At 32.8% G+C, this 17,891-nt stretch overlaps 1 protein-coding gene across 1 annotated transcript in view; it reads right to left on the bottom strand.

Moving 5' to 3' along the window:
* Positions 1-17,891, bottom strand: part of Tmem63 (transmembrane protein 63) — a 43,326-nt gene that overhangs the window by 24,579 nt on the left and 856 nt on the right. Inside the window, exons 3-4 of the mRNA XM_065369652.1 lie at positions 16,873-16,955; positions 3,953-4,072 (exon numbers count right to left, since the gene is read on the bottom strand). Coding sequence (XP_065225724.1) covers positions 3,953-4,072; positions 16,873-16,955 — 203 coding nt within the window. The remainder of the gene's footprint in view (positions 1-3,952; positions 4,073-16,872; positions 16,956-17,891) is intronic.

The raw sequence follows: 17,891 nt of genomic DNA, 5'->3' as shown, positions 1-17,891 counted from the left end.
ACAAGCTTAATCTGATGTATTTTTCACAGAAAAACACAATGAGACCAAAATCAACTCCCTAAAGTGAAAACTCGCGATTCTAGAGGGAAAAAACAAAATTGAAAACCTCAAAATTTTTTTCATGTGTTTAGAAAATCCGGCTTCTTGAAAAATTTTCCGGGGACACCCTATAATGTTTTTTATTATTATTATTAAGAAGTGGTGAAGTTTTCTGAATCAATCAAGACAATTTAGAAATTATTCAAGGTACATATACTTATGATTTTTCAAAGTTCAAAGTTATAGGGTAGCCTAATATGGACTGGTGTACATTTGTTATGGGTTTAGTTAATTTCACGATGAATTAGTCCATATTAGGGACCCAAAATTGACTTTTCAAATTTTGACAACTTTCAGGAAAAAATTCATTTGGCCCACTTAGAATTTACTCATATTGTCTTAATTAAACATATTTTAACAGTGTTTCAGCTATTGAACGTATTTTTAGGAGATTTCAGCGCTTTTTTTTTTGATTTTTCAAAACAGTCCATATTAGGAACCCAAAATTCAATTTTTGATTTTTGACACTTTTCAGAAAATGATATTTTTGACACACTTGAAATTTCTCAAAAATGTTGAGGCTTTGGAATATGAAACTAGATAGATGTAGGTACATTTTGAGCTATCAACCAAGTTTTTAGCTCAATTACAGCAGCCATGGCAATCAAAAACAAAAAACCAGTCCATATTAGGCGCCCTTACCCTTACAGTCTAGTAAAAATTTTGATTAAATGACTTGAAAACAAGACGTAGAAAAAAAGTCAAATTCTTACATCAATGTCAATGTATTAAAAAAATTTCAAAATGTATGAATCATTAGAAGAACTCAAAAATTTAATTTATAGCAAGTTCAGGAGTTCCCTAAGTTCTTTCATTTCTCTAACGTTTGGGTAATTTTTGAAAGATAAAGAGCTAAACTTGGTAGCAATTTCGCCAAAAAGCGAGAATTTTCGTTAAAAAGAAAGACTTTCTTCCGAAATTTTTGTCGAAAAATGTGGGCTATTTTGCAATTTTTCGATAAGAAGCGGCACGTTTTGGAAATTTTTTGCAAAAAAGCTCAACTTTACAGTGTTCAATTTTTGAGGAAAAAGTGCGATTTTTCAGCAATTTTTCTAATCAACGAGACGTTTTGTCAATTTTTTGCAAAAAGCAAGATTCTAACAATTTTAGCAAAAAATGAAAAAATGTAACCTTTTGGCAATTATTGGCAAAAAAGTGATACTTTTTGCAATTTACGTTGAAAAAGCAACACTTTTTCTGCCTTCGACAATTTTTTGCAACTCTGGCCAGAAAATGAGACTTTAATAGGATTTTCTTAGAAAAAAATGAGACTTCCACGAGAAATCGCGATTTTTAAAAAATTTTAGCGAGAAACGAGGCTTTTTGACAACTTTGAAAATGGCTGGAATCGTTACTATTTTATTATTTTTGGCCATAAGCGAGACCCTTTTTCTTGTGTTCTTCGCATATCGAGGATTAGATCTGAAAAAATTGGATGTTGGAAAATTTTCAAAAAAAAAGTACCTTTGGTAACCTAAATAAAAAATTCAGAAAAAGTAACCAAAATTCAGATAAATCTAGAAAAGGCTTAGCTAAGCATACTCGAGATATTTCAACCCTTCAACTCATTTTTACGAGTAGTTTTTGATTTGATTTTCAGAACTTCTAATTTTTTGTTTCGTTTTCAGTTTTTTGCTCGATGTTCAGAAATCAGAATCAGAATTTTCAAAAATTTCATTTGCAGTTTTCAATTTACCTAACTTATTAATTTTTGATTTTGTTTTCAGAATTTTCAACCTCATTTTCGATTTTTGACTATTTTCATTTTCCGTTTTTGATTTAAATGTCAGTTTTACGTTTCATTTTTGGTTTTTGATTTTGTTTTAGCTTTCGAGTTTCAAGTTTCATTTTGAAAGTTTTCTGTTCGATTTTCAATTTTAGTTTTTTATATTACCATCATCATTTCTATTCAGTTTTCTACCTAAATCTCATCAATTCTAGAGTTTCATATGGAACTTGAGGTTTTCAAAAATTTCTCAAACTTTAAAATACAACTCAGCACCTGAAATTTGGCTGTCTGTGGTAACAGTCCTCTGGAATAAGACAAGACATAAAAATTGAGGGCCGGTTCAAAAAAGTACCGATGTCAGAACTTGTCGAGTGATGGAAAAATTCTTAGCAGAACAGTCAAATATTTTAAAAACATTTTCTGATTTAAATTAATACGTAGGTACGTCATAAACCCTACAAATTAAGTGTATGTACACGTATCAATTTAAAAACGTGACCGATACTAATTTTTTTCTGAAAATTTTTTCAAAAAAAATATCTAACCACGTGCCAAGTTTTGCTCCAATATTGGTGGTATTTTATTAAACCATCCCTTCAACCCTCAACATCAGAACTCATACTCTATACAGAATCATGGCCCATAAGCAAATAATTCTATAAAAGACTTGCTCAACTCCTTCAACATTTAGTTTTTTTCTTTTAGCAGGGCAAAGAAAATTCCTCGCAGCTTCTTATCTAATCACACGACCTGCCGTTGGTATTCCCCGCGTCCAAAGTACCTTTCAACCTACTCGTACACAATACATAAGTATTCGACAATATATATATTATTACCTCCGATAAAACAATCGCCCTATTTATCGGATTCGTTACACGTCATCGTCACCTCGGCAGCACTCACAGTCAGTCATTTCCATAACAACAAAAAAACCTGCTTTTTTAAATTTAAAACCACGCTGAGCTCCTCTTTAGCATAGCTCGATCATCATTACCTAGCTGTCCAATGTTCACATTTTATAAGTACATAGCTATCTGCCGCAATATTGAATAATTTCTGCCATCGCTCTTCGCTCATTTTACCCTTCACCGCGACTACTAGTTGAAAGATCAATGCCCGTATATCTAGTCCTATCGTAACAACGCACCGCATGTTTCCGCACAAGTACATACTACATACGAGATAGTCGACAACAGCATCAAGTAGTTTAATTCTGCATTATTAAAAAGCAGCACACAACTATCGGTCGATTCTTCTTCTCAATATATGTAGTACGAGTATTTAGCTCGTGAATTAATCTTTTTCACAGGAGGAAAAACTGAAGGTGGAAAATTACCTACATTTGAACGCTGCATAGTGCACAATATTATTCACCTCGTATAGTAATCATTCGTCATCTGGCATGTTGACTCATATGAAGGCAAGAACACACTATCAAATCGACGACCAGCACGACAACGGTGACGAAATTTTTATCGTATTTTCAAGAAAATTACTAAATTACGCGTTGGCAAAAAGTACTTATACTTAGTCGTGATCGTTGACTGGTCAAAACTAAGCACGTCCACGTACACGTCATTCCGAAAAAATTAACGAGATCTGCGAGACAATTCGCCACCGCCGTTTTCTTCTTTCACAGTTACTCTAATAGCTCATATTGCTCGCATCCCGAACTAGAGACGTTTTTATGTCGTTCTGGAGCTTCCAATTTTTTTTGGGGAAATTACAGTCCCCCCCCTCTCCCAAAAAAAGTCATAAACGCTGGAGAAATATATCAGTTCCAAACCGGCAGACGGTTTTTATGACAGTTTTTGAAAACCTGGAATTTCCAAAATACGGCTGGAGGCTCCAGAACAACTTGAATCCATTTCCAATCAACTGAGCAAGTTGATATTAAGGTATATGAATTGAATTTTTGCTTTCCAACTTCATTGGGTGAATTTTTTGGTGATTGAAATTTTCAAAAATCTGTAGGCTCCAGAATTACTCAAAAGGGTTCGCCGATCGAAATTTTTTCACTTTTAACGAGAGAGTCATTATGATATTTTATGCACCTACTTGTATTATTAATATTACGATGTATGTGATTTTTTGTAATTAAATGAATACATATTTGGTACTAACTTGATTCTAAAAGTAGCCATAATCCAAGCAAAAAAACCTCGATCTTGGGTGATGAATTTAGGAGGTGCGCCATCTTCTGTTACAATTTCGTCCATCGTGCCGTAAAATATTCTCGTCCATCTGCGTAACAAAATAATAAATGTAAAAAATTGAATTTAAATTAAAGAGCATGTATGAATAATTGAATATTGTCTACTTAAGGTGGATAGCGAAAAAAACAAAAAAAATGTTGGAGGATTATGGACAAATATTATTTGATGAAAATTTTCATTTTGAGTTGGAACATGTTTGAGTAGAAATGGTCCAGACCCGAAAAATAGTGTATTTGAGATTCTGCATTAACCTAGACCATTGTCATCAAAATCCAAGACCACTTTAGGGTATCTAATGAAATTTTTCAGACGAAAATCACCACTTTTTCACTACATGTTCATTTCCATTCTAAAAAACACTTCCAAACAACATAGAAACCAGTTTTTTTTATGTGAGGACAAGTAGTTTATTTTTTGGCTTTTTTTTGGGGTGTTTGTAATTACTTGATTCTTACACACGTCGTGTGAGATTTAGATCGAGTTGGTAAGGTAAAGTTTTTTGATTAGGTCTAAGAATTTTTTAATTTTGGAAGGGTCGTCTGGTATGAATAGGGATCTTTCATCTATTTGTAGGGGTAGTCTGTGCTGATGTAAGGAGGGACAGTGAAATAGTAAGTGTTGGACAGATATATAAGTTCTGACAGGCAGAACTAACATGTGGGTTTTGGGGCCTTTTCATAGAGGTGATTGTGTGTGATTTTTGTGTGGCCAATTCTCAATCTGGTTATAATGATTTCTTCAAGTCTGTTTAAGTGGAAGAGGTTTTTTCAAGGAAGGACTGATTTTTTATGTTGAAAGAACTTGTTTGTGGTTTGGAGGGACCAAAAGTTTTGCCATTTCTCAAGTGTGCGGTGGGTGAAGATAGATTTGAGGTGGTCAGCTGAGATAAAAGTAAGGGGAGAAAGGGTGGCGGCAGATTTTGCATTAATATCTACAATTTCATTTCCTAAGATTCCAACGTGGCTGGGTACGTACTACTACGTACATAAACTGTATGAAGAAGTTTGAATTTTGTAAGTCAAATAGAGTTTTATGAATATTTTGAATTAGAAGGTGATAGGAAAAAAGATTTTGGATAGCAGTTAGTGAGCTGAGGGAATCACTTTGAATTAAGAAGGACTTATTTTCTACTTCATAAGAAAGTGAGTATATCACAGAGACAGTGGAAAATAGCTGCGAGTTTGGCAGTGTAGATTGAAGAACAGTCATGGATTTTAAAATTTGAAATTCTATCATTTATAGAGTAGGCATATCCTGAGTGAAGCGTTGGTATTTTTGATCCATCTGTAAAGCAGAGATTGAATTTTTTGTATTCTGATAAACAGTTCAAGATAGTTCTGTTTTATTAGTGGAGAGTGGCTATTTTTTGAGTAGTTGAAAAGCTGTAGATTGACTTGAGGAGGCTTTAGAATCCAAGGGGGGTATAATATTGGTTTTTGGATGAGAGTTTTAGGATTGATTTGAAGATCATTCAACATTGTGATGAAATTATAAATGGGTCCTTCTATAATATGGTCAAAATTTTGGGGGTTTGGTGGGTTAATCGAGTTTTGGAGTGGATGGGAAGGGTTGGTGGATGCATTTGAGATGAATTTGTTTGTTATGAGAGTTCTTCTAAAATCTGGGGTAATTCTGCTGCTTCACAATAAATGCTATCTATTGGAGAGGAATAGAGGGCTCCATACAGATCCTTAGGGCTGAATTTTGAATTGTTTTTAGGATATTTGAAGTCTTATTTGAGATATTTGCAAAACATGGGCTTCCATACTCAATTTTACTGCGAATTAGAGATTTATACGAGTGAAGTAGGAGTTTGCGAGATGGATTATACTTAGTACTCGTATTTTTGATTATTTTCAACAGATTTAGGCGTTTCATGAGATCAGACTTTACTTTTAGGAAATGAGGAGTCCAATTTAGTTTTCTATCAAAAGTTAAGCCAAGAAATTTAGTTGTGGTTTTGAATTCTACCCACACAACAATTGTTGACATTTACATCGAGTCCTTTTTTTCAACATAATGATGGAAACGTGATCAATTAATTATTTAGTAGGAATCTTCTGTCCGTACTAAAGCCAGGTAAATGAAAAGTTTCAAAATTTTCTCATTATTTCTGATACCCTGACATGCCATCTCAACATGTAAGTAGATGTAAAATTTGATGCTCAAAATTTACATCTACAACTATGTCGACCAATTTTCCAGAATTAAAATTTCTGTTTTAGTGTCTGAAAGTTTAGTAAACATTCAAAAATATGATCTTGTTCAATGAGGAAAACAAATTTTTTAGGGCATTGATGAAATTATTCACTTTTCTACAGTTTGGAGTTGTACATACGAGTAGATGATATGATGTTGATATTGTGGATGCATGTATTTGTTGATGTCAAATTTCACATCAACATTAACATCAACATGTTGACATGAAAATGGATTAGTTTAGTACTCTTAGATAAAGTATGGCACCATCTTTGATATAAGGAATTTCTGTTCAATTTTTTGATTAAGTATACAGACTTTTTGTCTGTATGTACTTCTTCGGAAGTGGACTTTGCATCGATGCTATTTTCAGCACAAGCAATAGCCACATCAGAGAAAATCATTTTTGAAAAAAAAATTTTTAATTTTTAAACTCAAATTTTATAATTTTACAAAGCAGGAGATCGACATAAATTTTGATGTGAATGTCTACCCATCCACATCCGTCACTTTTGGATGCCACATGTCGATGTGAATTTTGACCCCATGTTGAGCCAATTGTCAACACAAATGCAGATCACCATCAGTCGACAATTACATCGACAATTAGCTCGACACAGGGTCAAAATTCAATTCTAATTCACATTGACATGTGGCATCCAAAAGTGACGGATGTGGATGGGTCGACATTCACATCGAAATTAGCATGGTCATTGTTGTACCGGTAAAGAGTGTCCTTTGAAGTTGAGAATGAGATCTGGAGGAATCTTTTTTTTTTTTTTTTTTTTTTTTGGTGAAAAGTATACAGTGGGTTTTTGACTCTGAGAAGGTTAGACCATTAGAATCTGCCCATGATTCAATTTTTTCAAGGGTTTCTTGGATTACTTGAAGAGCTAGTTGAATATTATTTGAACGAAAGGAAATGTTTATATCATCAGCAAAGATTCTCAGAGAAATGGTCTAGAAACAACATTGGAAATGTCATCAATCAAAAGTATAAATAAAACTGTGCTAAGAACTGAACCTTGGGGGACTCCGTTTTCAATTTCAAAAAATTCTGAGTATGTATTGTCAACTCTCGCACTAAAAGTACAGTTTGCTAAGAAATTTTGAATAAAGTAGGCCAAATGTCCTCTAATTCCAATGGAATGTAATTTTTGGAGAATCTTATAACGCCAGCCGTCGCCAGGCTTTATCAAATGCCTTTTCAAGATCAAAAAAAACTGAAAGAACACTTTCTTTAAAATTTTAGAATGAAAATATTTTCTTCGCTAATAGTAATATTTCATTTTAATCATGCCAAAACATCGAAAGATATCATTTCTGAAGCTGTGGAAACATATTTTTGGAATGCAAAGTCGCCCATTTTTCGATCAGTATTGTCAAGTTCTTTTTTTTAAACATAAGTTTTTCGCAATTTTCCAAAAAGTTGCTGGAAATGCTGAACACTGATAATTTCTTCATTACGACCATACTCAAAAATTCTAAAAAAAATCACCCTAAATATGAAGTATAACATTTTATGCTGATTATTACATATATCTTTGTGGGGGGGGGGGGAGCTTTTTGTGAGATTTTCTTCATCTCATGTTCTCATATCCAAAAAAAAAAAAAAAAAGAAGAAAAAGAAAAAAAAGGTTTACCGAAACATTCATTTTTCAATTAAAAAAATTGATTCACATCGATAAGTAATAAACACCTCAATAAGAATAGATAATGAGTTTGAATTAAAAATTACGATACGTTACAACGCAACGTGAATATTGCCTTAGTCATTGTATACAATCTAATTTCGCATTATCAATTTCTCAATCAAGTTCCTCATTTCATATCATTCAAAGAGAATCACACTCGTGACAGACAGGGAGGACGTCGAAGGGGGGAAAATTTCATATACTCGTCGTATACACGCAAACGAGGAAAATTCAATTTATTCGTCGTTTATCGCAAAATATCACTCGTTTCGAACTCGAACGCGCAAACAAAGGTAGGTAAAGGTATGTATAAACTAAAGTAACTCGAAACTATACGAGTGCCCTACAGATAAGAGCGAATCATTTATACAGACACTCGACAAATTATATTATACGGCATTAACAATTAATTTAACAAGTGTATAGCGATGATAATGTACAAACGATTGTCGATATAGTACGAGTAGGTAGGTAGTTTAGGTGTAAGGCGAGCGGCGACGATTAGTCTTTAGTGTAGTGTTTTTAATCGGTTTGCTTTGCTAATGTAGTGGCCCCTTCAACCATTCGACATCTATTTCTAAGTGTACTCGTTAGTGCGATCGAGGTGAAAGTGCCTATATAGGAGCCATCTTTCTCGCGAGCATTATAGATTTTCTTTTCATTTTAATCGTCTTACACGCTTAATATTGGGCAGAAGCACCTGGATAGCCATCTATGTACCTACCTACACTTCGCGGTTCACCTACACAAATTCCAAATTCGCATAGGTATATTTTAGTCTGCCTCTGCATGTCGAACGAGTATCTATTAAACGCGATAACAATAAAACGTCAAAGAGCTATGACAATATTTATTATTATTTACAGTTCTTCAACCAAGTTTGTTGTAGTGTTGTACTATAGGTACGTAATAGGGTACACATCGCATAGCTTCTGACGACGTATCGTATCGTATCAAAACTATTTCGAAAATTATTTCACAAATTGATAAGACCAAATTATTTCATTAACGAAACTATCTTCTGCAACAATATCACAGATAATTGAATGAAAAAAAATCGTCGAACGTATAGTGCATGAGTCATGCTTCGCAACCTTTGCACTATTAATGACTTTACAAATGAATCACGTAAAAAAATGCTACTTATTTAATCGATTTCGACAAAATATAGAAAATCATATCAAATTTTCGAGATTAAAATTGATATCTATTGCTCAAATTTATTCAGAAAACCGATCATTTAGATTACAACGCCCAAACCCCACAATTCTTCATTTTAAAATTTTCTTCCATTAAATTTTTGAAAGAAATTTCATCATAAAAGGGCTGATTGAGGCACTAATAAATAAATTGTCTGAGAAGCAAGAGTTTCTTTTTCTAATAAAAAAATGAGACTTTCTGACAATTTTGACGTAAATGAGGACTTTTTGAGCATTTTGGAAAAAAGAGCTATCTGAACAATTTTGACACAAAACTGGATTATTTTCAGCAAATTTTGACCAAAATCATAAATTTTCTGACAATTTTGGCTGAATATCGTCAAAGTACGGGATTTTTATCTTGTAATTTTGAAAACTGGAAAACAAGACTTCTCAGGCAGCCAAGGTAAGAATCAACACTTTTTGGTCGTTTTTGTAAAAAAAAAATCAACGAAACTTCTTGGCAAAAAAAAACAGACTTTTTTGGCAATATTTAGCAGAACACTAGATCTTTCTGGAATTTTTGGTCATGAAACCAGACCTTCTTTTTTGACAATTTTGACAGAAAAAACAGAACCTTTTGAGCAATTTCGGCAAAAACATGCAATTTTGAAAAAAAACACGGATTTTGCAGCTTGATGGGGAAAAAAAGACAAAAAACAGTACAAAAGCAGAACAGCAGGACACATGAGCATGGGATGATCAGGACTGTTGGACTCTCTGAAAATTCAAAATTCCAGCTCAGGGTATCTAACAAGGGGGGAAACATGAAAAACGGTACAGAAGCACGACTTACAACAGGAAATTTTTCAATGAGAGGAGGGAGACAGTTTATTTTTAGATTTCTGCATTACTCGAGAAAACACTTTACTGGAAAACCAAATTTTAAAATTCTGGGATTTTCAGATCTTTTCCCAAATACCTATTTCAATTTTTTAAAGGATGGGGAAATCAACGTTTTTTTTTTTTTTTTTTTTTCATTGCTTCCTCTAAATCCAATATTACCCCCCCCCCCCCCATGAAAAAATGAAACTTTGAAAGACGCCAAAAATAAAAGGAAAATTTCAAAGTTTGATTGCAAAGTGGAAAATTTGTATTTTTTTTAAATATACCATTTTTTAAGATAAAGGAGGGGAGAGGGGATCAAAAATAAGCTTTTCAGATCTTTTCTTCTACTCCCCCTCCCCCCAATGAGAAAAATTGAAATTTGAAAGAGGCAGAATATGAAAGGAGAATTTCAAAGTTTTATTACAAAATGGAAAACTTGAACTTTTTTTCTTCAAATATTCAATTTTGAAAGGTTACAGGGGGGAGAGGGGATCAAAATAAATTTATTCAGGTTTTTTTCTTCAAATTCCATATATCACTCAGTAAAACTATTTTTTTAAATTAAAATTTTGAATAAAAAAGAGAGAATAAATAAGTAAATGAAAAATTTTAATGATGAAATGAATACCTACAAAAACTTTAATGACTTTTTTTTTTAATAAACAGGACTTCTTGGAAACGTTGGGTGGGGGGAGGTAGTACAAAAGCATGAACCGTTGAAGACACCCTAAAACCTTCTCTACAAAAGACCTCTTTTTTCTGGATTTTACAAATTCTCAAAAAAAAATTCAGAAACAAAAGTTTTGTTTTTTTTTCCTCGCATTCAAAGGAATTAGTTTGCAATAATTCAAGATTCGTGATCTGTAGATAAGATAAAAGAGAAAAAGAACGAATCAACCTATAAACTTTCAATACAATAAACGAGTCGAGCTCGCTTACGATTACATTCTTTAGTGCTCGCGACCCGGAAAAATCATGCAAATTTTTCTGTTAGTTATTTTCCCTACGAATAAGAAAAATAAAACATTCCGATACATTGTAAAATTCCTGATGCGCATAAAATCTCGATAAATTATTCTGTATAGGTACCTTTGTGCGAATTACTCGATTCGAAAAATTCTTTCCAGTGAAAACACTGAAAACATCGATACCATACCTCGTATAGATATCTGTTTCAGTTTTCAACTACATAATCAATAAATATTAAATATTGACAGAAAAACACATAAACATTACACCATTTTACAATTTTCATTTATACAAAACTGGTGTTAATTACAGAGGGAAAGAATTTATTTCGGAAAAAGAAACGTTACGCTCTCCTCGATGAAATAGATCCCACGTGATAAAAAAGAGAAAAATGTTCATCTTTAATTTCCTGTAAAATAATTCCACCTCGAATGAGGAAACGAACACTGAAAATTTTCAACTACGTCATCTTCTTTCTACGACGACTTTTCATTTCAAAGATACTCGAACTACTCCGATTTCTTTGCCATTATATTAAAAAAAAGGTTCCCCGCTAGGAAATTGGAAACTTTTATAAAATGACGTGATTTACTTTTTTATGAAATTTGTTTTTCAGGTTTTGAACCTAATTCGATAACTAAAATTGAAGTTTATTCAATTTTCCTCATCTTTACAACGACGTAGGTAGAGGTGCCATTAAAGACGAACGTATAAATTCGAACAGCCTAAATTTTAACTTGGAAATTACGGCCGTGAAATGATAAAATTTTGCCTTTATTATGCTATTGTGTCAGTGTACGAGTAACACGAGTGTATAAAATACTGGCAACTATTCGCACGTCGAATATCAGCATACCAGAACACGAATAACACTCGCTGGTCGGTGCTGTTTTCGAAAATAACGTCGATCGTCTATCGCAAACAAATCTAAAGAGCGAAAATTAAGCCCACCAAGTATCGGCGAGCTTTTAAATTTAGAATAAGTAATGCCATTAAAATGAGCCGCGTTTTTGCCAAGTTCAAAGTACACTACTCGTGATAACTATAATATTATGTATACACTAAACTGCGTACATTTATTTCATTTCGAATCGTATTGTTAGACAAACACATGTTCATAATATGTAGGTACTTATAACAGCATATAATAATCAAATATTAAATTTAGAATCGGTTTGAGGCGGTCTTCAACCCACGAACTGAATACTTTAAAATTAGAAATTTATAAATCGACGAAAGCTATCGAAGAATTTGTCCTTAAAAGCGTTTCTCGCACTGATAAATTTTTAGTAGATGAACTTAGTGGAGTAATTATTATAATGGATGTTAGATTTATTAGAAAGCAACGAAGACTTTCAGATCGGTCCCTGAAATGAAGGCCACATCGATAATAGTTCACAATTTTTACTAGTAGATTTCGAAAAAATTTTTACAAGAAATTAGACTGAAAAAATATTTGAAAAAAAAAATTCAAAACGTTACTCAATTTGGCAATTGAGGATTTTCTCAATTTCCTCAAATCGATTGTGTTAATTTCCAATTCAAAGGTGTAGAGGGAAACAAAGGCCAATAAGTTGATAGAGATTTGATATAAAATTTCATCATTTGAAAGATTTTCCATTTCCCTCCTCCTCAATTTTTTAAAAACACCCAAAAATTTAAGCTCACATTCTTCTTTTTGGCAACTTCGACACCTCACAAGGAAATATTTTCACATCACGACAAAATAAAATTTCGCCAACGTTTTCAATTTTGAAAAAAATATTTAAAAAATTGAAAACTTTTGACCATCGATAAAATTTTAACATCACTGCATTTGAAAAAAATTCCCATTTTGGAAAAATAAATAAATTTGTGTAGAAAACAAAACAACCTCAAAAGTTTAGAAAATTTATTCAAATTTCAGTTTGGAATTTAAAAAGGAAAAGATCCCCCCCCCTTAAAGACTGAGTAACAACATCACAATCAAATGGGCTAAAAACCAATAATATTCGCAAAAAGTACCTATTTTAAAGCATGTGCTAAAAATAACAGTCTATCGGACTTGTTTGGTTAAGGAGCTCTAAAACTTAAATTCAATAGAAAAATGCAAAAAAAAAATTGGAAAGAGTATATTTTTCGAAGCTAAGAAAGGAGAAGATGCATAGAAGAAATTGAAATATACCTAAGTAATTGATTCAGTGTAGAAAAAACTTGCCCTCATTAACTGAAACTCGAATAAAGAATTATCATTAAAATTAAGTATATTCATAGTTTTCGAACTGTTTTTTTTTTTTTTGCATTCTTGGATAATTGATAATAGAAGCACTTAACCGGTTTTCGAAACGAACAACTCGTTAGAATTGCTTCCTTAAGGTGTTGCAGTGACCGAAGACTGACAAGGGAGCCATTCGAACTCACGCTCTTCGATTTGAACGAAACCAAGCTGAATCGAAAGAGCAGCAAGTCCTTAAATGTTTATTTTTTTAAAACGAATTTTTAAAAATTTCAAAAATTCAAAAAAGCTGTTTTAAAGAGACATTTTAAAACTTTTTTAGGAAAAACAAACATTTTTAGAGCAAAGTGAACCGATGTGAATAATTTCTTCAATTCAACTCTCACACATTAAATATAACTAAGTAATTTTGCATCATTCTGGAGTTTCCAGCGACAAAAACAGGACTCGTACACAGTTTTTTCCGAAAAAAAAATTAGCTCAAGTATCAAAAAAAGTTTCAAAAAGTAACCAAATAACTTCTAAAACGTACGTATACAAAATATTTCAACTAAAAAAAAAATTGACAAAAATTTCAATACAATTTTATGAAAAATAAAAAAGTAAGTAAATACCAAACAAAACGTCAAAAAGTAGCACTTTTTGACAATTATTGGCAAAAGTGAGACTATTTCGCAATTTTTTGGCTAAAAATCAAAACTTATTCGCAATTTTTGAAAAAATAGTCATTTTTTTGGAACTTTTTGCAAAAAAAGGAAATTTTTTAACAAAAAACGAGACTTTGTGACATTTTTGACAAAATTCAGAGCTTTTCACTAATTTTGGCTGAACGCAAGACGATGAAAATTTCAGTATAATAAGGTAAGACTTTGTAGTAATTTTGGGCAAAATACCAAAAGATTTCAGCAATTTTAAGCAAAAAAGTGAGACTTTTGAAATTGATCAAAAAAATTCAAAATTTCAACAATTTCAAAAAAGAGAAAAATTTTCTCAATTAGTGGGCAAAAAGCAAAACTTATTGGCAGATATTGGAAAATAAGTGACGCATTTTAGCAATTTTTTTCCCAGTAAAACGAGATTTTTTCACAACTTTTTGTACAAAAAACGAAATTTTGGGGCAACTTTTTAGCAAGCGAGTGAGAATTTTTAAAATATTTTGGCAAAAAATCCCAAAATGCTCGTAAACTGAACATACCAGACGATATTTCGTCAAAAAACCGTTCGTTACATACTTTTTTGAAAATTTGATTTTTTATTTCACTTTTTCTGGAATTTACAAAAAGTTAAAAATTCATTTTTGAACTCATTGGAATTTTGCGGTAATCATCTAAAACTGTCGAGAAAATCAAAGTTATAGGTGCCAAAGTTGATTTTCAGACCTTCCAGAACGATTTGAAAATTCTGGAGAAAATTAAAAAATCGCTGAAGCTCCAGAATGGCTCAAAATCATTAGTTTTTGATGCGTGGGAGTTGAATTGAAGGAACTATTCACATTGGTTTAGGTAGCTCAAAATATATATATTTCATAAAAAAATTTCAAAAATCGCCTTTAAAACAGTTTTTTTGATTTTTTTTCAAAAATTCGTCAAAAATACAAAAATTGCACTTCAGGGCTTGAAATTTTGGTTACGGGGGTTTTAGGACATGCTCTTTCGATCTAGGTTGGTTTCAGTTTTCGTTCAAATCGGAGAATGTCGAGTTCAATAATCGACTTATCAAAATTACTCAAAAAACTGTTTTTCATAATTTTTGTTCGAACATTTAATAGGATCATTCTATGTCAATTCGACCAAAAAATTGACAGTCATGTCTATCGATTTCGCTCAATTTTTTTTACAATATCTACCCACCCATTAAGTAAGAAGGGCGGGTGGGGGACTCCGTTATTTTCACATTGTCTCGAGGTACACAACTTCATGCAGCGCATTCCTCCAAAACTATGATACTTTGATCCAAACTAATTTCACAGTTCAAAAAGGTATTGAATTTTGAACTTTTTAAGCATTTTGAAATTTTCAAAATTTGAAAGTTGAACTTTCAAAATGAAAGTTCGAATTTCAAAATGGCGCTGTAAGTGGGAGCTACCATTTAAAATTCTGAAAAAATTTCCATAGATGTACCTTTTGATGCATTTTTGAAATATTCAAGTTTCAAGATGGGATCTCTTGAAAGAGAAGGAGCACCCCCACCCCCAATTTTGGGCAAAACTTTCTAAAAAAAAAATATGGGGCATGTGATATATCGAATTGTATGTTTTTGGTAACGCTGAACACGAATATTACGTTATATTTTTGATTGGCCCTCATCCACGGCCCCCAGCACCTCCCCAAATGGGGTAAAAGTTCAAAATATGTGACCCCGCCTGACAAAATCGACTATTTCGACAAAATTTCAAAAAAATGTTTTTTTTTTTTCAATAATCTGATCTTTCAACCCTTAAGATTCATTTTAAACGTCATTATTTTGGACACTTTTTTTTGTCGAAATGGTCGATTTTGTCAGGCGGGGTCACATATGGTTTTTTTCGTGCGACACATCCAATAGTATGTTTTTGGTGACTCTGAACACGAATATGACGTCAGATTTTTGGTTGCACCCCATCCAAGGCCCCCAACAAATTTTTTGATTTTTGGACTTTTACCAATTAGGGGAGGTTCTGGGAGCCATGGAATGCCATATTCGTGTTCAGCGTTACAAAAAACATACTATTTCATGTGTCACACGATTGAAACCATTTTTTTTGTCAGGTTACCACCCTTGGGGAGGTGCTGGGGGCCGTGGATGGGGTCCAATCAAAAATCTAACGTCATATTCGTGTTCAGCGTTACCAAAAACATACAATTCAATACATCACATGTCCCATATTTTTTTTCAAAAGTTTTGCCCAAAATTGGGGGTGGGGGTGCTCCCCCTCTATCGAGAGATCCCATCTTGAAACTTGAATATTTCGAAAATGCATCAAAAGGTACATCTATGGAAATTTTTTCAGAATTTTAAATGGTAGCTCCCACTTACAGCGCCATTTTGAAATTCAAACTTTCAATTTGAAAGTTCAACTTTCAAATTTTGAAAATTTTCAAAATGCTTAAAAAGCTCAAAATTCAATACCCTTTCGAACTGTGAAATCAGTTTTGATCAAAGTATCATAGTTTTGGAGGAATGCGCTGCTGAAGTTGAGTATACCTCGAGACAATGTGAAAATAATGGAAGCCCCCCACCCGCCCCCTGAGGGGGCTGGGACCAAACTGATTGCGGGTTTCTTACTTACTGGATGGGTAGATATTGTAAACAAAATTTGAGCGAAATCGAAAGACATGAATCAAAAACGTTGATCGAATTGGCATGGAATGACCCAATAGAAAGAACTGAAATTTTTAAGGCTAATTTTATCAGAATTAAATGATTTACATCAACATACGGTATTGGAGGATTTTTTTCGACTTATTATTATTACGATCAGAGATACTGTTCCATGAATCTGGTTAAATTGCTTTCTGATCGAGTAAATTATCACAGAAAAAACGAGCATCGATCAAAACGATAAATCTAATCAGTTTTTTCTAATTCGAACTGAACAAACAACGCAATTTCAGTCAATAATTCAAACCAAGCCAACACGCGCACGTCGTAATCGTAATTTTCAAATCATTTCAAAATCTACTTCGAGCTAAAACTACCATAAGAGAGGAATATATATGAACATAGCTGTACATGAAAAGCTTACCTGTCGTTATCCTTATGTACCAAAGCCAACCGACCATAATCCCAGGCCTTTTTTCGCATGATGGTAAAAAACAGTATTAAAATCTGAAAGAAAAAAAAAAGAAAAATGCACACGTAAGTACAGCAATGAGTGAAGAGGGAGGGAACTGCAATTCTAAAATAATTTCGTTGCACATTCACTTGTGCAAATAAAATTGATCGAATACACGTACGAGTAGGCACAGGTGTGTTAATGGCATGATCATGACACGAGAGATTTTTTTTCTCTTCTTTTGGATGACGGTTGGGGCGAGGAAAAGAGCGAAGAGAGGAAGCATTATTAATTATTCTTCGATGAGGGGGTCTCTCTAATGAAAATTTATCATTATTATTAGTTTATCAACACTAAAGTATACGTACACACATGTAATTTAAAGTACGTAATTTCAAGGTTAACTTCGAAAACATACCTATATAAGTAATTTTCTACAGTAATTGTAGTAAATGTGGCGTTAAAAAAAATTCACGATGACGCCGACTGGTATTATGAAATGAAATTTCTAAGGCACGATTTTTTTGAGAGTTTATTCGTATTGTAGAGGGATTAATTTGTATCGACACAATCGAGTTCGTATTTTATCGAATGAAACCGAATTTGGTTCGGTAATATAAGCTTCGTAATGGGTACAAAATTACGACCTGCGACCGAAGAATTATTATTGTTGCAGGAAAAAAATACCATCGGCGTTAGATATTGGAATAAAGAAAACTAAAAATACACGAAAAGATGTTGCCAGTTGCCACAGTGACAAAAGACGTGATTCAATTCGTATTCTATTAATGTAATCGTCATCGTCTGCCTCCAACAGCGAGCAGTTTTGAATTTCGATTAAAACAATAATAATTACGAAACACATCTACGTACGGTTTTCAACTAATAAATTACTCAAATTGCGGATTATTTACACAACATCGTTTATAAATAATCGTATTTCATAAAAAAAGATTTCGAAAAAAAAAATATGCAAATGTATCGCCGCC

The sequence above is a fragment of the Planococcus citri genome, chromosome 5, assembly GCF_950023065.1.
Source record: "Planococcus citri chromosome 5, ihPlaCitr1.1, whole genome shotgun sequence".
Lineage (NCBI taxonomy): Eukaryota > Metazoa > Arthropoda > Insecta > Hemiptera > Pseudococcidae > Planococcus > Planococcus citri.
Note: the sequence above shows the minus strand (reverse complement) of the source record. Positions and strands in the feature narration are given on the sequence as shown.